Source organism: Oncorhynchus keta, chromosome 7, assembly GCF_023373465.1.
Source record: "Oncorhynchus keta strain PuntledgeMale-10-30-2019 chromosome 7, Oket_V2, whole genome shotgun sequence".
NCBI classification, from domain to species: domain Eukaryota; kingdom Metazoa; phylum Chordata; class Actinopteri; order Salmoniformes; family Salmonidae; genus Oncorhynchus; species Oncorhynchus keta.
Window position 1 is genome coordinate 39,110,228 of NC_068427.1, and position 23,147 is coordinate 39,133,374.

A 23,147-nucleotide genomic window follows, 5' to 3' on the forward strand; every position below is an offset into this window, starting at 1 on the left:
AGAGAAACGAAAATGTAGAAAATAGTAAAAATAAATAAAAACCGTTGAATGAATAGATGTGTCCGAACGTTTGACTGGTACTGTATACACTATCGTTCAGAAGTTTGGGGTCACTTAGAAATGTTCTTGTTTTTGAAAGAAAAGCAAAATAAATGTGTCCATTTATAATAACGTGAAATTGATCAGAAATACAGTGTAGACATTGTTAATGTTGTAAATTACTATTGTAGATGGAAACGGCAGATAAAAAAAATAAAAATAAATGGAATATCTACAGAGGCCCATTATCAGCAACCATCACTCCTGTGTTCCAATGGCACGTTGTGTTAGCTAATCCAAGTTTATAATTTCAAAAAGGATAATTGATCATTAGAAAACCCTTTTGCAGTTGTGTTAGTACAGCTGAAAACTGTTGTACTGATTAAATAAGCAATAAAACTGTCCTTCTTTAGACTAGTTGATTATCTAGAGCATCGGCATTAGTGGGTTCGATTAAAGGCTCAAAATGGCCAGAATCAAAGAACTTTCTTCTGAAACTCGTCAGTCTATTCTTGTTCTGAGAAATTAAGGTTATTCCATGTGAGAAATTGCCAAGAAACTGAAGATCTCGTACAACATTGTCTAATACTCCCTTCACAGAACAGCGCAAACTGTCCCTAACCAGAATAGAAAGAGGAGTGGGAGGCCCCGGTGCACAACTGAGCAAGAGGACAAGTACATTAGAGTGTCTAGTCTAGATGCCTCACAAGTCCTCAACTGGCAGCTTCATTAAATAGTACCCGCAAAACACCAGTCTCAACGTCAACAGTGAAGAGGTGACTCCGGGATGCTGGCCTTTTAGGTAAAGTTGCAAAGAAAAAGCCAGATCTCAGACTGGCCAATAAAAATAAACGATTTAGATCCCAGACACTGGACAGAGGAAGATTGGAAAAAAGTGTTATAGACAGAAGTTTGAGGTGTTCGGCTCACAAAGAAGAACATTCGTGAGACGCGGAAAATGTAAAAGATGCTGGAGGAGTACTTGACGCCAACTGTCAAGCATGGTGGAGACAATGTGATGGTCTGGGGTTGCTTTGGTGGTGGTAAAGTGGGAGATTTGTACAGGGTAAAAGGGATCTTGGAAGAAGGAAGGCTATCGCTCCATTTTGCAACATCATACTGTGGATGGCGCTTAATTGGAGCCAATTTCCACAGTACAATGACCCAAAGCACAGCTCTAAACTAGGTAATAACTATTTAGGGAAGAAGCAGTCAGCTGGTATTCTGTCTATAATGGAGTGGCCAGCACAGTCACCGGATCTCAACCCTATTGAGCTGTTGTGGGAGCAGCTTGACCGTGTGGTACGTAAGAAGTGCCCATCAAACCAATCCAATTTGTGGGAGGTGCTTCTGGAAGCATGGGGTGAAATCCCTCCAGATTACCTCAACAAATTGACAACTAGAATGCCAAAATTCTACAAGGCTGTAATTGCTGCAAATGAACAAAAGCAGAGTTTGAAGGACACAATTATTATTTAAATTAAAAATCATTATTTATAACCTTGTCAACGTCTTGACTACGTCTTGACTACGTCTTGTCAACGCCTTGACTACGCCTTGACACGCCTTGTCAACGCCTTGACACGCCTTGTCAACGCCTTGACTACGCCTTGTCAACGCCTTGACTCTCGCCTTGTCAACGCCTTGACTTTACGCCTTGTCTGTACGCCTTGACTACGCCTTGACTACGATTGACCACGCCTTGTCAACGCCTTGACTACGCCTTGACTATGTCTTGACTCGCCTTGACCACGCCTTGACCACGCCTTTCACTATGTCTTGTCAACGTCTTGACTGGGCCTTGACTACGTCTTGACCACGCCTTGTCAACGCCTTGGCTACGCCTTGACTATGTCTTGACTACGCCTTGACTACGTCTTGACTATGTCTTGTCAACGCCTTGACTCACGCCTTGACCACGCCTTGTCAACGCCGTTGTCAACGCCTTGACTACGCCTTGACTAGGTCTTGTCAACGCCTCTGACTACGCCTTGACTACGTCTTGACTGACGTCCTTGTCAACGCCTTGTCAACGCCTTGACTACGCCTTGAACGCCTTGACTACGCCTTGTCAACGCCTTGTCAACGCCTGACTACGCCTTGACTAGGTCTTGTCAACGTCTTGACTACGTCTTGACTAGGTCTTGTCAACGCCTTGACTACACGCCTGACTAGGTCTTGTCAACGCCTTGACTGCCTTGACACGCCTTGTCTGCGCCTTGACTACGCCTTGACTACGCCTTTGTCAACGCCTTGACTTCCACGTCTTGACTACGCCTTGACTACGTGTTGTCAACGCCTTGACTCACGCCTTGTCAACGCCTTGACTTACGTCTTGACCACGCCTTGACCACGCCTTGTCAACGCCTTGACTACGCCTTGACTAGGTCTTGTCAACGCCTTGACTCCGCCTTGACTAGGTCTTGTCAACGTGGTGATACGCCTTGACTACGTCTTGTCAACGCCTTGACCTACGCCTTGACTAGGTCTTGTCAACGCCTTGACGTACGCCTTGACTAGGTCTTGTCAACGCCTTGACTACGCAATGACTACGTCTTGTCAACGCCTTGAAACGCCTTGACTAGGTCTTGTCAACGCCTTGACTACGCCTTGACTAGGTCTTGTCAACGTCTTGACTAGGTCTTGTCAACGCCTTGACTACGCCTTGACTACGCCTTGACTACGCCTTGTCAACATCTTGACTACGCCTTGACTGGTCTTGTCAACGCCTTGACTACGCCTTGACTAGGTCTTGTCAACGCCTTGACTACGCCTTGACTCGCCTTGACTTTTGTCAACGCCTTGACTACGCCTTGACTATGTCTTGTCAACGTCTTGACCACGCCTGACCACGCCTTGACCACGCCTTGTCAACGCCTTGACTACGCCTTGTCAACGCCTTGACTACGCTTGACTACGCCTTGACCACGCCTTGACTATGTCTTGTCAACGCCTTGACTACGCCTTGACCACGCCTTGACTACGCCTTGTCAACGTCTTGACTGACGCCTTGACTACGCCTTGACTAGGTCTTGTCAACGCCTTGACTACGCCTTGACTACGCCTTGACTACGTCTTGTCAACGTCTTGACTACGCCTTGACTAGGTCTTGTCAACGCCTTGACTACGTCTTGACTAGGTCTTGTCAACGCCTTGACTAGGTCTTGTCAACGCCTTGACTCACGCCTTGACTACGCCTTGACTACACGCCTTGACCACGCCTTGTCAACGCCTTGACTACGCCTTGACTAGGTCTTGTCAACGCCTTGACCGCCTTGACTAGGTCTTGTCAACGCCTTGACTGGGTTTGACTACGCTTGACTACGTCTTGTCAACGCCTTGACTCGCCTTGACTATGTCTTGTCAACGCCTTGACTACGTCTTGATTACGCCTTGACCACGCCTTGACTACGCCTCGTCAACGCCTTGACTACGCCTTGTCAACGCCTTGACAACGCCTTGACCACGCCTTGACTACGCCTTGACTATGTCTTGTCAACGCCTTGTCAACGTCTTGACTAGGTCTTGTCAACGCCTTGACTCACGCCTTGACTACGCCTTGACTACGCCTTGACTACGCCTTGTCAACGCCTTGACTAGGTCTTGTCAACGCCTTGACTACGCCTTGACTACGCCTTGACTACGCCTTGTCAACGCCTTGACTACGCCTTGACTATGTCTTGTCAACGTATTGACTACGTCCCAGACTACGCCTTGACTACGCCTTGTCAACGCCTTGACTACGCCTTGTCAACGTCTTGACTACGCCTTGACTACGCCTTGACTACGCCTTGACTATGTCTTGTCAACGCCTTGACTATGTCTTGTCAACGCCTTGACTACGCCTTGACTACGCCTTGACTATGTCTTGTCAACGCCTTGACTATGTCTTGTCAACGCTTGACTACATCTTGACTATGTCTTGTCAACGTCTTGACTATGTCTTGTCAACGTCTTGACTACGTCTTGACTATTTCATGTCTTGAATGTCATGTATGTTTTCATGGAAAACAAGGAAATTTCTAAGTGGCCCCAAACTTTTGTGCGTGTGTGTGTGTGTGTGTGTGTGTGTGTGTGTGTGTGTGTGTGTGTGTGTGTGTGTGTGTGTGTGTGTGTGTGTGTGTGTGTGTGTGTGTGTGTGTGTGTGTGTGTGTGTGTGTGTGTGTGTGTGTGTGTGTGTGTGTGTGTGTGTGTGTGTGTGTGTGTGTGCGACATACATACAGTTGAAATCGGAAGTTTACATACATACACGTAGCCAAATACATTTAAACTCAGTTTTTCACAATTCCTGACATTTAATCCTAGTAAAAATGTTCTGTTTTAGGTAAGTTAGATCACCACTTTATTTTAAGAATGTGAAATATCAGAATGATAGTAGAGCGAATTATTTATTTCAGCTTTTATTTCTTTCATCACATTCTCAGTGGATCAGAAGTTTACATACCCTCAATTATTATTTGGTAGAATTGACTTTAAATTGTTTAACTTGGGTCAATCGTTTTGGGTAGCCTTCCACAAGCTTCCCACAATAAGTTGGGTGAATTTTGTCCCATTCCTCCTGACAGAGCTGGTGTAACTGAGTCAGGTTTGTAGGCCTCCTTTCTGTAGAATTGAGGTCAGGCTTTGTGATGGCCACTCCAGTACTTTGAATGTGTTGTCCTTAAGCCATTTTGCCACAACTTTGGAAGTATGCTTGGGGTCATTGTCCATTTGGAAGACTCATTTGCGACCAAGCTTTAACTTCATGCTGATGTCTTGAGATGTTTTTATTTTTTATTTTATTTCACCTTTATTTAACCAGGTAGGCTAGTTGAGAACAAGTTCTCATTTGCAACTGCGACCTGGCCAAGATAAAGCATAGCAGTGTGAACAGACAACACAGAGTTACACATGGAGTAAACAATTAGCAAGTCAATAACACAGTAGAAAAAAATGGGCAGTCTATATACAATGTGTGCAAAAGGCATGAGGAGGTAGGCGAATAATACAATTTTGCAGATTAACACTGGAGTGATAAATGATCAGATGGGCATGTACAGGTAGAGATATTGGTGTGCAAAAGAGCAGAAAAGTAAATAAATAAAAACAGTATAAAAACAGTATGGGAATGAGGTAGGTGAAAAAGGGTGAGCTATTTACCTATAGACTATGTACAGCTGCAGCGATCGGTTAGCTGCTCGGATAGCTGATGTTTGAAGTTGGTGAGGGAGATAAAAGTCTCCAACTTCAGCGATTTTATTTCGTTCCAGTCTCAGGCAGCAGAGTACTGGAACGAAAGGCGGCCAAATGAGGTGTTGGCTTTAGGGATGATCAGTGAGATACACCTGCTGGAGCGTGCTACGGATGGGTGTTGCCATCGTGACCAGTGAACTGAGATAAGGCGGAGCTTTACCTAGCATGGACTTGTAAATGACCTGGAGCCAGTGGGTCTGGCTGACGAATATATAGTGAGGGCCAGCCGACTAGAGCATACAAGTCGCAGTGGTGGGTGGTATAAGGTGCTTTAGTGACAAAACGGATGGCACTGTGATAGACTGCATCCAGTTTGCTGAGTAGAGTGTTGGAAGCCATTTTGTAGATGACATCGCCGAAGTCGAGGATCGGTAGGATAGTGTGTGTGTGTGTGTGCGTGTGTGTTGCTTCAATATATTAAATATTATATATATTATTTTACTTCCTCCTGATGCCATCTATTTTGTGAAGTGCACCAGTCCCTCCTGCAGCAAAGCACCCCCACAGCAGGATGCTAACACCCCCGTGCTTCCTGGTTGGGATGGTGTTCTTCGGCTTGCAATCCTCACCCTTTTTCCTCCAAACATAACGATGGTCATTATGGCTAAACAGTTCTATTTTTATTTCATCAGACCAGAGGACAATTCTCCAAAAAGTACGATCTTTGTCCTCATGTGCAGTGGCAAACCGTAGTCTGTCTTTTTTTTAATGGCGGTTTTGGAGCAGTGGCTTCTTCCTTGCTGAGCGGCCTTTCAGGTTGTGTCGATATTGGACTCGTTTTACTGTGGATATAGATACTTTTGTACCTATTTCCTCCAGCATCTTCAAAAGGTCCTTCGCTGTTGTTCTGTTATTGATTTGCACTTTTCACACCAACATACGTTCATCTCTAGGAGACAGAACGTGTCTTCTTCCTGAGCTGTATGACGGCTGCGTGGTCCCATGTTGATTATACTTGTGTACTATTGTTTGTACAGATGAACGTGGTACATTCAGGCGTTTGGATCTTGCTCCCAAGGATGAGCCAGACTTGTGGAGGTCTACAATTTGTTTTCTGAGGTCTTGGCTGATTTCTTATAATTTTCCCATGATGTCAAACAAAGAGGCACTGAGTTTGAAGGTAGACCTTGAAATACAGCCATAGGTACACCTCCAATTGACTCAAATAATGTCAATTAGCCTATCAGAAGCTTCTAAAGCCATGACATAATTTTCTGGTATTTTCCAAGCTGTTGAAAGGCACAGTCAACTTAGTGTATGTGAACTTCTGACCCACTGGAATTGTGATACAGTGAATTTTAAATGTCATAATCTGTCTGTAAACAATTGCTGGAAAATGACTTGTGTCATGCACAAAGTAGATGTCCTAACCGACTTGATAAAACTATAGTTTGTTAACAATACATTTGTGGAGTGGTTGAAAAATGACCGGTTTGTGTCATGAACTGCAATGCTTCTGGGTTTTTCACGCTCAACAGTTTCCTGTGTGTATGAAGAATGGTCCACTACCCAAAGGACATCCAGACAACGTGACACAACTGGGAAGCATTGGAGTCAACATGGGCCAGCATCCTTGTGGAACGCTTTCGACACATTGTACAATCCATAGCCTGACGAATTAGAGGATATTCTGAGGGCAAAAGGGGGAGCAACTCAATATTAGGAGGGTGTTCTTAATGTTGATTGATTGATTTAATTTATTTGTAATTTATTTGTAAAATCCATTCATAATAGTCCTCCAGCTGGTGACGCCTCCGCATGCAAATCATCAAGGATAACACAATAAACAGTAACAGCTTATTTCCATTGCGGTCCTTGTTTGATATACTCAGTGTTCAAAATGTATACAGACAGGTCGTCAGCAGTCCTTGATATTTCCTAACAGTACAGAACGTCAGAGCAATATTATAGTCAACTGAATCACGCCGCAGGACATTTTGACAAGGATGAAGATATTCTGGGATAAACAGTAGGAAACCAGATAGCAGCTGGAGATACACAGGCCTAAATACAGCCAATCAGAGGTGTTTGTGTGAGAGGGTGTGTGTGTGAGACAGCATGTAGGTGTGTGTGTGTTCATGCTGGACTGCAGCTCCATAGCTAATCTGTCTGAATCAACGCTCAGGCACTGGGTTTGAAGCCCGTTGTGAAATCAGTACAGATGCCCATGTGTGTGCAAGTCTCTCCTGTAGACCATTTATTATTATATGATTTATTTCACCTTTATTTAACCAGGGAGGCTAGTTGAGAACACCTTTATTTAACCAGGTAGGCTAGTTGAGAACACCTTTATTTAACCAGGAGGCTAGTTGAGAACACCTTTATTTAACCAGGGAGGCTAGTTGAGAACACCTTTATTTAACCAGGTAGGCTAGTTGAGAACACCTTTATTTAACCAGGGAGGCTAGTTGAGAACACCTTTATTTAACCAGGTAGGCTAGTTGAGAACACCTTTATTTAACCAGGGAGGCTAGTTGAGAAACACCTTTATTTAACCAGGAGGCTAGTTGAGAACACCTTTATTTAACCAGGTAGGCTAGTTGAGAACACCTTTATTTAACCAGGGAGGCTAGTTGAGAACACCTTTATTTAACCAGGTATGCTAGTTGAGAACACCTTTATTTAACCAGGGAGGCTAGTTGAGAACACCTTTATTTAACCAGGGAGGCTAGTTGAGAACACCTTTATTTAACCAGGGAGGCTAGTTGAGAACACCTTTATTTAACCAGGGAGGCTAGTTGAGAACACCTTTATTTAACCAGGGAGGCTAGTTGAGAACACCTTTATTTAACCAGGGAGGCTAGTTGAGAACACCTTTATTTAACCAGGTATGCTAGTTGAGAACACCTTTATTTAACCAGGGAGGCTAGTTGAGAACACCTTTATTTAACCAGGGAGGCTAGTTGAGAACAAGTTCTCATTTACAACTGCGACCTGGCCAAGATAAAGCAAAGCAGTGTGAACAGACAACACAGAGTTACACATGGAGTAAACACTAAACAAGTCAATAACACAGTCGAAAAAAAGAAAAAAAGTGTCTATATACATTGTGTGCAAAAGGCATGAGGAGGTAGGCAAATAATTACAATTTAGCAGATTAACACTGGAGTGATAAATGATCAGATGGTAATGTGCAGGTAGAGATACTGGTGTGCAAAAGAGCAGAAAAGTAAATAAATAAAAACAGTATGGGGATGAGGTAGGTAAATTGGGTGGGCTATTTTGGCATGGAAGGGTAGGCCAGGGGCTCTAGTCAGGGGGCTAGTATCATGGAAGTGTAGCCCAGGGGCACTAGTCAGGGGGCTAGTATCATGGAAGGGTAGGCCAGGGGCACTAGTCAGGGGGCTAGTATCATGGAAGGGTAGGCCAGGGGATCTAGTCAGGGGGCTAGTAGCATGGAAGGGTAGGCCAGGGGCACAAGTCAGGGGGCTAGTAACATGGAAGGGTAGGCCAGGGGCTCTAGTCAGGGGGCTAGTAGCATGGAAGGGTAGGCCAGGGGCTCTAGTCAGGGGGCTAGTAGCATGGAAGGGTAGGCCAGGGCACTAATCAGGGGCTAGTAGCATGGAAGGGTAGGCCAGGGGCACTAGTCAGGGGCTAGTATCATGGAAGGGTAGGCCAGGGGCTCTAGTCAGGGGCTAGTAGCATGGAAGGGTAGGCCAGGGGCTCTAGTCAGGGGGCTAGTAGCATGGAAGGGTAGGCCAGGGGCACTAGTCAGGGGGCTAGTAGCATGGAAGGGTAGGCCAGGGCTCTAGTCAGGGGCTAGTAGCATGGAAGGGTAGGCCAGGGGCTCTAGTCAGGGGCTAGTATCATAGAAGGGTAGGCCAGGGGCACTAGTCAGGGGGCTAGTAGCATGGAAGGGTAGGCCAGGGGCACTAGTCAGGGGGCTAGTATCATGGAAGGGTCAGCCAGGGGCTCTAGTCAGGGGGCTAGTATCATGGAAGGGTAGGCCAGCGGCACTAGTCAGGGGGCTAGTATCATGGAAGGGTAGGCCAGGGGCTCTAGTCAGGGGGCTAGTATCATGGAAGGGTAGGCCAGGGGCTCTAGTCAGGGGGCTAGTAGCATGGAAGGGTAGGCCAGGGGCACTAGTCAGGGGGCTAGTATCATGGAAGGGTAGGCCAGGGGCTCTAGTCAGGGGGCTAGTAGCATGGAAGGGTAGGCCAGGGGCTCTAGTCAGGGGGCTAGTAGCATGGAAGGGTAGGCCAGGGGCACTAGTCAGGGGGCTAGTAGCATGGAAGGGTAGGCCAGGGGCTCTAGTCAGGGGGCTAGTATCATGGAAGGGTAGGCCAGGGGCTCTAGTCAGGGGGCTAGTATCATGGAAGGGTAGGCCAGGGGCACTAGTCAGGGGGCTAGTATCATGGAAGGGTAGGCCAGGGGCTCTAGTCAGGGGGCTAGTAGCATGGAAGGGTAGGCCAGGGGCTCTAGTCAGGGGCTAGTAGCATGGAAGGTAGGCCAGGGGCACTAGTCAGGGGGCTAGTAGCATGGAAGGGTAGGCCAGGGGGCACTAGTCAGGAGGCTAGTAGCATGGAAGGGTAGGCCAGGGCACTAGTCAGGGGCTAGTATCATGGAAGGGTAGGCCAGGGGCTCTAGTCAGGGGCTAGTATCATGGAAGGGTAGGCCAGGGGCTCTAGTCAGGGGGCTAGTATCATGGAAGGGTAGGCCAGGGGCACTAGTCAGGGGGCTAGTATCATGGAAGGGTAGGCCAGGGGCTCTAGTCAGGGGGCTAGTATCATGGAAGGGTAGGCCAGGGGCTCTAGTCAGGGGGCTAGTATCATGGAAGGGTAGGCCAGGGGTACTAGTCAGGGGGCTAGTATCATGGAAGGGTAGGCCAGGGGCACTAGTCAGGGGGCTAGTAGCATGGAAGGGTAGGCCAGGGGCACTAGTCAGGGGGCTAGTAGCACGGAAGGGTAGGCCAGGGGCTCTAGTCAGGGGGCTAGTAACATGGAAGGGTAGGCCAGGGGCTCTAGTCAGGGGGCTAGTATCATGGAAGGGTAGGTAGATTTCTTTCATATCCTTTCTAGTAAGGAAATAAACTGAAATTAAGTTAATTTCATTGTAGAATAATGGGCACCCTATAATTTAGCTCAATAATTCCTACACTCTGTGGAATATTTACATTTCACTGCCCTTTCTAAACCTTCTCTTCTCATCTCTCTGCATTTCCTCTTTCTCTCATCATTCATCCTTCTCTCTTCCTCTGTCTCATCCCTTCTTCCCTTTTCCCGCTCCTTCATTCCAAATCCCCCCCCTCCAGGTGCGCCTGAGGTTCAAGGAGATCCAGAGGAGCAAGGAGAAGCTGACGTCTCACGTGACGCGCGAGGAGTTCCAGGAGGCCTTCTGTGAGCTATGCACTCGGCCAGACGTCTACTTCCTGTTGGTCCAACTCTCCAAGGACCGCGAGTGTCTGGATGCCCAGGACCTCCGTCTCTTCCTGGAGACGGAGCAAGGCCTGTCTCTGGCCACGGCCGAGGGCTGTCTGGAACTGGTCCGACGCTTCGAGCCCTCCGGTCCTGGGAAAGAGAGAGGTCTATTGGCTCTGGATGGATTCTCCCGCTACCTGCAGTCCCCAGAGTGCCAGCTGTTTGACGTGGAACACCAGGCAGTGTGTCAGGATATGAGCCTGCCCCTGTCCCACTACTACATCAGTACCTCCTATCGGTCCTATCTCCTGGATGACCAGGTCCATGGGAGGGCTGATCTAGGGGGCCTGACCAGGGCTCTCCAGGCCGGGTGTCGGTGCCTAGAGCTGGGGGTGACAGACGGCCCAGAGGGGGAGCCGCTCCTGGGGGTGGACTATGGTCCTGATGCCCACCACCACCACCACCATCACCACCATCACCACGCCCCTGTCACCATCCGCAGTGCCCTGGAGGTGGTCAATAAGTACGCCTTCCTAACCTCGCCCTATCCGCTTCTGCTCTACCTGTGCCAGCGCTGTTCTCCCTCCCAGCAGCGTACCTTGGCCCAGCACCTGAGGAAAGTGTTCTCTACACGTCTCTACACCCCTGAGGCCCTGCCGGTCAGCCTGGGGGGGCGAGCCACCACCCTACCCTCCCCAGAGCAGCTGAAGGGCCGAGTGCTGCTTGTGGGGAAGAAGCTACCGCCCGAAGAGGAGGGGTCTGAGGGAGAGGTGTCAGAGGAGGACGAGGAGATAGGGGGAGGCGGGCCCTTGGCTGGTCGGAAAATGACCATACCCGGGGAGGAGGAACTGGGCGCGGTTTTAGTGGTGCCCCCGCCCCCTCAGCCCAGGAGGCTCCGCCTTCGACATGAGCTATCAGATCTTGTGGGCGTGGCTAGAACCGGAAGCCGTAGCTTCTACAACCACCGAGAAACAAGGAAACAAGGACAGCAGCACTCCCCGCCCAGCACCCCCTCCACCCCGGGCACGCCCTTTCCCCCTGAGTCGCCCTATTGGACACTGTGCTCCCTGGGGGAGGGAGAAGCGGGACGGCTGGCCAGTGAGAGCCCAGAGGAATTAGTAAGCTTCACCAAGCGGACCCTGAGCCGTGTTCGGCCAAGCTCCGTCCGCCTGGACTCCTCCAACCCCAACCCCCAGGGCTACTGGAAGGGCGGGGTCCAGCTAGTGGCCCTCAACCAGCAGACCCCCGGGGCCATGCTGGACCTCCACAGAGGCCGGTTCACCCAGAACGGGGGCTGCGGCTTCGTGCTGCGACCAGGTGTCATGAGAGATGAGGTGTCCTACTTCAGTGCTGTGACCCAGGGCTGTGTGCCTGGCGTTCCCCCTCAGACCCTCAGGGTGAAGGTGATCAGCGCTCACAGCCTGCCCAAGCCGCAGGGCGCCGGGGCTAAAGGAGAGGTTATAGATCCCTACGTGGTTCTGGAGCTGCATGGGGTACCGGCGGACTGCGCTGAGCAACGGACCAGGACTGCAGCACAGAACCAGGATGACCCACTGTTTGATGAGACTTTTGAGTTTCAGGTGAGAGATCAGTAATGTAGACAACACATACACCTGAGATTTCACCAACATATCCTCAGACTAAGAGCACGGTCCACACACACAACCTGAGTGTTCTTACACTTTAACATCTAATGCACTCCCAGTGGACAGTGAAATGATGTCATTACAAACACAAACTGACAGTCATTTCAACCAGTTTTGCCTGCTAAATCTGGACAGACTATGTGTTTGTCCCTGATAATAATGATAACACATAACGCAAACGTCCATTTCATAAGGATACACAACAATACGTTTGGGATACACAACAATACGTTTTCTCATAGCGACAGACAGCTCTCAATCCATTCCCATAGCGACAGACCGACAGAGCCATTCCATTCCCATAGCGACAGACAGGCAGAGCTCTCATTCCATTCCCATAGCGACAGACACGGAGCCATTCCATTCCCATAGCAACAGACAGACAGAGCTCTCCTTCCATTCCAATTGCAACAGACAGACAGAGCTCTCCTTCCATTCCCATAGCGACAAACAGACAGACCGAGCCATTCCATTCCCATAGCAACAGACCGACAGAGCCATTCTAATCACATAGCGACAGACAGACAGACCGTGCCATTCCATTCCCATAGCAACAGACCAACAGAGCCATTCCAATCACATAGCGACAGACAGACCGTGCCATTCCATTCCCATAGCGACAGACAGACAGAGCTCTCATTCCATTCTCATAGCGACATCCAGACAGAGCTCTCATTCCATTCCCATAGCGACAGACCGACAGAGCCATTCCAATCACATAGCGACAGACAGAGCTCTCATTCCATTCCCATAGTGACAGACAGACAGACTCTCATTCCATTCCCATAGTGACAGACCATTCCATTCCCATAGCAACAGACAGACAGAGCCATTCCATTCCCATAGCAACAAACAGAGCTCTCATTCCATTCCCATAGCGACAGACAGACAGAGCCATTCCATTCCCATAGCAACAAACAGAGCTCTCATTCCATTCCCATAGCGACAGACAGACAGACCCAATCCATTCCCATAGCAACAGACAGACAGATCTCTTATTTCATTCCCATAGTGACAGACAGACAGAGCCAATCCATTCCCATAGCAACAGACAGACAGAGCTCTCATTCCATTTCCATAGCGACAGACAGACAGAGCCATTCCATTCCCATAGCAACAAACAGAGCTCTCATTCCATTCCCATAGCGACAGACAGGCAGAAACATTCCATTCCCATAGCGACAGACAGGCAGAAACATTCCATTCCCATAGCGAAAGACAGACAGAGCTCTCATTCCATTCCCATAGCGACAGATAGACAGAGCTCTCATTCCATTCCCATAGCGACAGACAGACAGAGCCAATTCCATTCCCATAGCGACAGACAGACAGAGCCAATCCATTCACATAGCAACAGACCGACAGAGCCATTCCAATCACATAGCGACAGACAGACAGACCGTGCCATTCCATTCCCATAGCAACAGACCGACAGAGCCATTCCAATCACATAGCGACAGACAGACCGTACCATTCCATTCCCATAGCGACAGACAGACAGAGCTCTCATTCCATTCCCATAGCGACATCCAGACAGAGCTCTCATTCCATTCCCATAGCGACAGACAGACAGAAACATTCCATTCCCATAGCGACAGACAGGCAGTAACATTCCATTCCCATAGCGAAAGACAGACAGAGCTCTCATTCCATTCCCATAGTGACAGACAGACAGACCGAGCCATTCCATTCCCATAGCAACAGACAGACAGAGCCATTCCATTCCCATAGCAACAAACAGAGCTCTCATTCCATTCCCATAGCGACAGACAGACAGAGCCATTCCATTCCCATAGCAACAAACAGAGCTCTCATTCCATTCCCATAGCGACAGACAGACAGACCCAATCCATTCCCATAGCAACAGACAGTCAGATCTCTTATTTCATTCCCATAGTGACAGACAGACAGAGCCAATCCATTCCCATAGCAACAGACAGACAGAGCTCTCATTCCATTTCCATAGCGACAGACAGACAGAGCCATTCCATTCCCATAGCAACAAACAGAGCTCTCATTCCATTCCCATAGCGACAGACAGACAGAAACATTCCATTCCCATAGCGACAGACAGGCAGAAACATTCCATTCCCATAGCGAAAGACAGACAGAGCTCTCATTCCATTCCCATAGCGACAGACAGAGCTCTCATTCCATTCCCATAGCGACAGACAGACAGAGCCAATTCCATTCCCATAGCGACAGACAGACAGAGCCAATCCATTCACATAGCGACAGACAGAGCTCTCATTCCATTCCCATAGTGACACAGACAGACCGAGCCATTCCATTCCCATAGCAACAGACCGACAGAGCTCTCATTCCATTCCCATAGCGACAGACATTCCATTCCATTCCCATAGCAACAAACAGAGCTCTCATTAGCAACAGACAGACAGAGCTCTCATTCCATTCCCATAGCGACAGACAGACAGAGCCATTCCATTCCCATAGCAAAAAACAGAGCTCTCATTCCATTTCCATAGCGACAGACAGACAGAGCCATTCCATTCCCATAGCAACAAACAGAGCTCTCATTCCATTCCCATAGCGACAGACAGACAGAAGCATTCCATTCCCATAGCGACAGACAGGCAGAAACATTCCATTCCCATAGCGAAAGACAGACAGAGCTCTCATTCCATTCCCATAGCGACAGATAGACAGAGCTCTCATTCCATTCCCATAGCGACAGACAGACAGAGCCAATTCCATTCCCATAGCGACAGACAGACAGACCGTGCCATTCCATTCCCATAGCAACAGACCGACAGAGCCATTCCAATCACATAGCGACAGACAGACAGACCGTGCCATTCCATTCCCATAGCAACAGACCGACAGAGCCATTCCAATCACATAGCGACAGACAGACCGTACCATTCCATTCCCATAGCGACAGACAGACAGAACTCTCATTCCATTCCCATAGCGACATCCAGACAGAGCTCTCATTCCATTCCCATAGCGACAGACCGACAGAGCCATTCCAATCACATAGCGACAGACAGAGCTCTCATTCCATTCCCATAGTGACAGACAGACCGAGCCATTCCATTCCCATAGCAACAGACAGACAGAGCCATTCCATTCCCATAGCAACAAACAGAGCTCTCATTCCATTCCCATAGCGACAGACAGACAGAGCCATTCCATTCCCATAGCAACAGAGCTCTCATTCCATTCCCATAGCGACAGACAGACAGACCCAATCCATTCCCATAGCAACAGACAGACAGATCTCTTATTTCATTCCCATAGTGACAGACAGACAGAGCCAATCCATTCCCATAGCAACAGACAGACAGAGCTCTCATTCCATTTCCATAGCGACAGACAGACAGAGCCATTCCATTCCCATAGCAACAAACAGAGCTCTCATTCCATTCCCATAGCGACAGACAGACAGAAACATTCCATTCCCATAGCAACAAACAGAGCTCTCATTCCATTCCCATAGCGACAGACAGACAGACCTCAATCCATTCCCATAGCATTCCCACAGACAGTCAATCACATAGCGACAGACAGACCGTGCCATTCCATTCCCCATTTCATTTCCCCCATAGTGACAGACAGACAGAGCCAATCCATTCCCATAGCAACAGACAGACAGAGCTCATTCCATTTCCATAGCAACAAACAGAGCTCTCATTCCATTCCCATAGCGACAGACAGACAGAGCCATTCCATTCCCATAGCAACAAACAGAGCTCTCATTCCATTCCCATAGCGACAGACAGACAGAAACAATCCATTCCCATAGCAACAGACAGACAGAGCTCTTATTTCATTCCCATAGTGACAGACAGACAGAGCCAATCCATTCCCATAGCACAGAGCAGAGCTCTCATTCCATTCCCATAGCGACAGACAGACAGAGCCATTCCATTCCATAGCAACAGACAGAGCTCTCATTCCATTCCCATAGCGACAGACAGACAGAAGCATTCCATTCCCATAGCGACAGACAGAGCTTCCATTCCATTCCCAGAGCTATTCCATTCCCATAGCGACAGACAGACAGAGCCATTCCATTCCCATAGTGACAGACAGACAGAGCCAATTCCATTCACATAGCAACAGACCGCAGAGCCATTCCAATCACATAGCGACAGACAGACAGACCTCCATTCCATTCCCATAGCAACAGACAGACAGAGCCATTCCATTCCCATAGCGACAGACAGACAGAGCCATTCCATTCCCATAGCGACAGACAGACAGAGCTCTCATTCCATTCCCATAGCGACATCCAGACAGAGCTCTCATTCCATTCCCATAGCGACAGACCGACAGAGCCATTCCAATCACATAGCGACAGACAGACCGTGCCATTCCATTCCCATAGCGACAGACAGACAGAGCTCTCATTCCATTCCCATAGTGACAGACAGACAGAGCCATTCCATTCCCATAGCAACAACAGACAGACAGAGCTCTCATTCCATTCCCATAGCGACAGACAGACAGAGCCATTCCATTCCCATAGACAAACAGAGCTCTCATTCCATTCCCATAGCGACAGACAGACAGAGCCAATCCATTCCCATAGCAACAGACAGACAGATCTCTTATTTCATTCCCATTCCATTCCCATAGCAACAGACAGACAGAGCTCATTCCATTTCCATAGCGACAGACAGACAGAGCCATTCCATTCCCATAGCAACAAACAGAGCTCTCATTCCATTCCCATAGCGACAGACAGACAGAAACATTCCATTCCCATTTCCATTCCCATAGCGAAAGACAGACAGAGCTCTCATTCCATTCCCATAGCGACAGACAGACAGAGCTCTCATTCCATTCCCATAGCGACAGACAGACAGAGCCATTCCATTCCCATAGCGACAGACAGACAGAGCCATTCCATTCCCATAGCACAGACAGAGCTCTCATTCCATTCCCATAGTGACAGACAGAGCCATTCCATTCCCATAGCAACAAACAGAGCTCTCATTCCATTCCCATAGCGACAGACAGAAACATTCCATTCCCATAGCAACAAACAGAGCTCTCATTCCATTCCCATAGCGACAGACAGACAGAGCCAATCCATTCCCATAGCGACAGACAGACAGAGCCAATCCATTCCCATAGCAACAGACAGACAGAGCTCTCATTCCATTCCCATAGCGACAGACAGACAGAGCCATTCCATTCCCATAGCAACAAACAGAGCTCTCATTCCATTTCCATAGCGACAGACAGACAGAGCCATTCCATTCCCATAGCAACAAACAGAGCTCTCATTCCATTCCCATAGCGACAGACAGACAGAAACATTCCATTCCCATAGCGACAGACAGGCAGAAACATTCCATTCCCATAGCGAAAGACAGACAGAGCTCTCATTCCATTCCCATAGCGACAGACAGACAGAGCTCTCATTCCATTCCCATAGCGACAGACAGACAGAGCCAATTCCATTCCCATAGCGACAGACAGACAGAGCCAATATTCACATAGCAACAGAACAGACAGACAGACAGACCGTGCCATTCCATTCCCATAGCAACAGACAGACAGAGCCAATCCATTCCCATAGCAACAGACAGACAGAGCTCATTCCATTCCCATAGCGACAGACAGACAGAACATTCCATTCCCATAGCCAAACAGAGCTCTCATTCCATTCCCATAGCGACAGACAGAGCATTCCAATCACATAGACAGACAGAGCTCAATTCCATTCCCATAGCGACAGACAGACAGAGCCAATCCATTCCCATAGCGACAGACAGACAGAGCCAATCCATTCCCATAGCAACAGACAGACAGAGCTCTCATTCCATTCCCATAGCGACAGACAGACAGAGCCATTCCATTCCCATAGCAACAAACAGAGCTCTCATTCCATTCCCATAGCGACAGACAGACAGAGCCAATCCATTCCCATAGCAACAGACAGACAGAGCTCTCATTGCATTCCCATAGCGACAGACAGACAGAGCCATTCCATTCCCATAGCAACAAACAGAGCTCTCATTCCATTCCCATAGCGACAGACAGACAAACATTCCATTCCTATAGCGACAGACACAGAGCTCTCATTCCATTCCCATAGCGACAGACAGGCAGAAACATTCCATTCCCATAGCGAAAGACAGACAGAGCTCTCATTCCATTCCCATAGCGACAGACAGACAGAGCTCTCATTCCATTCCCATAGCAACAGACAGACAGAGCTTTCATTCCATTCCCATAGCGACAGACAGGCAGGCAGAAACATTCCATTCCCATAGCGAAAGACAGACAGAGCTCTCATTCCATTCCCATAGCGACAGACATAAACATTCCATTCCCATAGCAACAAACAGAGCTCTCATTCCATTCCCATAGCGACAGACAGACAGAGCCAATCCATTCATTCCATTCCCATAGCAACAGACAGACAGAGCTCTCATTCCATTCCCATAGCGACAGACAGACAGAGCCATTCCATTCCCATAGCAAGAAACAGAGCTCTCATTCCATTCCCATAGCGACAGACAGACAGAGCCAATCCATTCCCATAGCAACAGACAGAGAGCTTCATTGCATTCCCATAGTGAAGACAGACAGAGCCATTCCATTATAGCAACAAACAGAGCTCCATTCCATTCATGATGGCAAACATTCCAATGGAGAGACACAGAGCTCTCATTCCATTCCCATGGAGAGACAGGTCAGAGTAGCATTGATTCCCATAGCAACAGACAGACAGAGCTTTCACATTCCCATGGACAGACAGGCAGGTCTCCATTCCCATAGCAAAGACAGACAGAGCTCATTCCATTCCCATGGGAAGACAGACAGAGCTCTCAATCCATTCCCATGGAGAGCCAGGCTCTCATTCCAGCATTGACCAATGGTTTGGGAATTCCCATGGAGAGAGAAGAGTTGGAGAGTAGGTCAGACAGACAGAGCATTGACCAATGGTGTGGGAGATGGAGATGAAGAACAGATGGAGAGGGTTATACAGCATTGACCAATGGTGATGGGAATGGAGAGAGAACAGTTGGAGAGTAGGTCTACGGTAGCATTGACCAATGGTGTGGGAATGGAGAGAGAACAGTTGGAGAGTAGGTCTACGGTAGCATTGACCAATGGTGTGGGAATGGAGAGAGAACAGTTGGAGAGTAGGTCTACGGTAGCATTGACCAATGGTTTGGGAATGGAGAGAGAACAGTTGGAGAGTAGGTCTACGGTAGCATTGACCAATGGTGTGGGAATGGAGAGAGAACAGTTGGAGAGTAGGTCTACGGTAGCATTGACCAATGGTGTGGGAATGGAGAGAGAACAGTTGGAGAGTAGGTCTACGGTAGCATTGACCAATGGTGTGGGACGCTAATCTAGTTGTATTGCAGATAATAACAATATGTTAAGAACAATAGTCTTATGTTATGAGAATAACAAAGACTAAAAACAAAACATGAACTACAAAGTATTGTAAAAACTTTAACAACTAAGAAAGAAACCAAAGCCAGTGGTTAAGCTCTGTTTAGCTCATTATCCCTGTGGCCAGTAACCTAAGGCTTGGTGGGCGACTAGAAGGTAATGTGGCGTGACTCTACAGACACACACTCACGAGGCAGAGACACATGGGTCCTCTCTGGGAACACACACACACACACACACATACACAGAGAGGGGGATGCTGTTTAGACTCCCCTTTTCATTCCTCTTTTAAACCTCAAATACACTACACTTTTGTAAATGTCCTGGAAATGTATCCTGCAACAGGGTGATCAAATGAAGATCCTACATCTGTACATCCCTATTAGATTGATGGAGCTCCATGCTAAAACGTTAAAATCTACACTAGCACAGAATGAGCTGTATAAACTATTGGAACCAAAACTTAAAACGAACTGATGTTGGCACAAGATGGAGGAAAATGTTGGAATATAACTTACGAAATTACAGTTAACGAACATGTACGCTTCATCCACAATAAATGAATGTATACAATTTATTATACAAGAGACAAAATTCACATTCTACACTTAACGAAAATGTACACTTAATCCAGAATAAATTAATGTATAGAATTTATTAAACACGAGACAAAATTCACAAATTCTACAGAGCATCGACAGAGTCATGTCATAAGTGTTTAACTAACAATGACTCAACAATCCCTGCCTCCTGGGGATGCTATGATGTCCAAAAGTTATGGACGGAGATAGAAAGTTGTCTGTCAGAAGTATTACAATGTAAACTTACTTTTAACACGTCTGTCTGCATATTCCAAGACGAGGCATATGGGGGTGTAGTGAGATACACAATGGGCTGGAAGATTCTCTTCTCATCTTGAAAAATGTACACTGAAAACTTGGAAATCAATCAATACACCATCATTTAACACAATGGAAAAATCGAATGATTTATTATTGAAAAATTGAAATAGCATTGGTGACCAGGAAAACAAATGGAGACAATTTAAGGCCATGTGACGAACATTAATACAAGAACGAGGAATGGAAGTGTTAGCAGGCAGGTCTGGGTAGAGGACATGTAGTCGTTGTGTGTCGAAACACATTCATCACACTGAGAGCCCAGAAACCAATGGCGGACCAGAAAGTGTGTGTGGGTTTCTGTGTGTGTTTGTGTGTGTGTGTGTGTGTGTGTGTTTCTGCGTGTGTGTGTGTTTTTGTGTGTGTGTGTGTTTCTGTGTGTGTGTGTTTCTGTGTGTGTGTGTGTGTGTGTGTGTGTGTGTGTGTGTGTGTGTGTGTGTGTGTGTGTGTGTGTGTGTGTGTGTGTGTGTGTGTGTGTATGTTTCTTTGTGTGTGTGTTTGTTTCTGTGTGTGTGTGTGTGGGTGTGTTTTATTGGATGTTTATGCGTCATAATGATCTGCTGTCTGTGTCTCCTCTCACAATGAATATGTATAGCCACACTAACACAGCCATAAGTCCTGCTACTGCCAGTGGGTGTTCGAGTTAATATATTCCTCACCATGTTCATGGTGGTTTTATTCCAATGTATTTCATTTGTCTGATTAATACTGTTTGTACTGATGCCACCCAGGTTAATAATGTGTGAGCGTGAGTACATGTGCATACCTGAATATGTACCTATGTGTGATATTGAATGTACAAATATACTGAATGTCGATGTCATGGATAATATAATGTGGCCCGGGGGAATGAAGAGACATCACCATCCAACAGTATTGGGTAACAATCCTGGAAATGTATCTGTTGCTGCACCTGTGCTCATGATTGGTTGCCGTCTGTCCTTCCCAGGTGAACATGCCGGAGTTGGCGCTCCTCCGCTTCGTGGTATTGGACGATGACTACATCGGAGACGACTTCATTGGCCAGTACAGCGTGGCCTTTGAGTGCCTTCAGCCGGGCTACCGCAACGTGCCCCTGCTGGGTCTGGTGGGAGACCCCTTGCCCCACGCCAGCCTATTCGTCCATGTGGCCGTGACCAATCGGCGAGGGGGGGGCAAGGCCCAGAGGAGGGGTCTGTCTGTGCGGAGAGGGGTGCGGCGGGGGCGAGAGTACGTGACCCTACGGAACACGGGTATTAAAGCTCTGGATGATACGTTCCGTCCCGCTAGCGCCCCTCTCAAGGAGGCCACGGACTTGCGGGAGGATGCACAGGTGAGAGAGGTCAAAGGTTAATTCTATTTCTCACACACTTGCTGCGTTGCGAAGAAGTCCCTCTCTTCCATGTAGTATGGACTGGCTCACTTCCCTTCATGGATTTCCAGTCATCTGATTGGTGTAATGTGGGGCTAGAGGGAGTTTCCACCATTTTTTATTTATTTTATTTCACCTTTATTTAACCAGGTAAGCCAGTTGAGAACAAGTTCTCATTTACAACTGCGACCTGGCCAAGATAAAGCAAAGCAGTGCGTCACAAACAACAACACAGAGTTACACATGGAATAAACAAACATACAGTCAATAACACAATAGAAAAAAATCAATATACAGTGTGTGCAAATGAGATACTAAGGCAATAAATAGGCCATAGTGGCGAAATAATTACAGTATAGCAATTAAACACTGGAGTGATAGATGTGCAGAAGATGAATGTGCAAGACGAGACACTGGGGTGCAAAGGAGCAAAAATAAATAACAGTATGGGGATGAGGTAGTTTGATGGGCTATGTACAGATGGGCTATGTACAGGTGCAGTGATCTGTGAGCTGCTCTGACAGCTGGTGCTTAAAGTTAGTGAGGGAGATATGAGTCACCAGCTTCAGTGACTTTTGCAGTTCGTTCCAGTCATCAATCTATCAATTGTCTGTTCCTTTTTAACAATGGACATCTAATTAGCATAATACTCAAAAGTCCCACCAACATCCGTCAGTTTAAGATATGAAACTTGTTAGTTTATTGAATCCACTGCATCCTCCAATGTCGCCCTTCTGCATCTGTGGTGAAAGGTGGCAGAGCTAGAGAGGTGTTTGTCAGACCATGAGACATCTGTGGTGAAAGGTGGCAGAGCTAGAGGTGTTTGTCAGACCATAAGGCATCTGTGGTGAAAGGTGGCAGAGCTAGAGAGGTGTTTGTCAGACCATAAGGCATCTGTGGTGAAAGGTGGCAGAGCTAGAGAGGTGTTTGTCAGACCATGAGACATCTGTGGTGAAAGGTGGCAGAGCTAGAGAGGTGTTTGTCAGACCATGAGACATCTGTGGTGAAAGGTGGCAGAGCTAGAGAGGTGTTTGTCAGACCATGAGACATCTGTGGTGAAAGGTGGCAGAGCTAGAGAGGTGTTTGTCAGACCATAAGGCATCTGTGGTGAAAGGTGGCAGAGCTAGAGAGGTGTTTGTCAGACCATAAGGCATCTGTGGTGAAAGGTGGCAGAGCGAGAGAGGTGTTTGTCAGACCATAATACATCCCAAACATCGGTCTTCTGTAGCATCTGAACGGT

The 23,147-nt window shown here is 47.6% G+C and overlaps 1 protein-coding gene across 1 annotated transcript in view; it reads left to right on the top strand.

Annotated features, from left to right (window-relative positions):
- The window catches only part of LOC118386427 (inactive phospholipase C-like protein 1), a 124,989-nt gene that overhangs the window by 90,737 nt on the left and 11,105 nt on the right, over nucleotides 1–23,147 (top strand). The window contains exons 5-6 of the mRNA XM_052522868.1: nucleotides 10,523–12,208; nucleotides 21,506–21,868. Of these exons, the coding sequence (XP_052378828.1) occupies nucleotides 10,523–12,208; nucleotides 21,506–21,868 (2,049 nt within the window). The remainder of the gene's footprint in view (nucleotides 1–10,522; nucleotides 12,209–21,505; nucleotides 21,869–23,147) is intronic.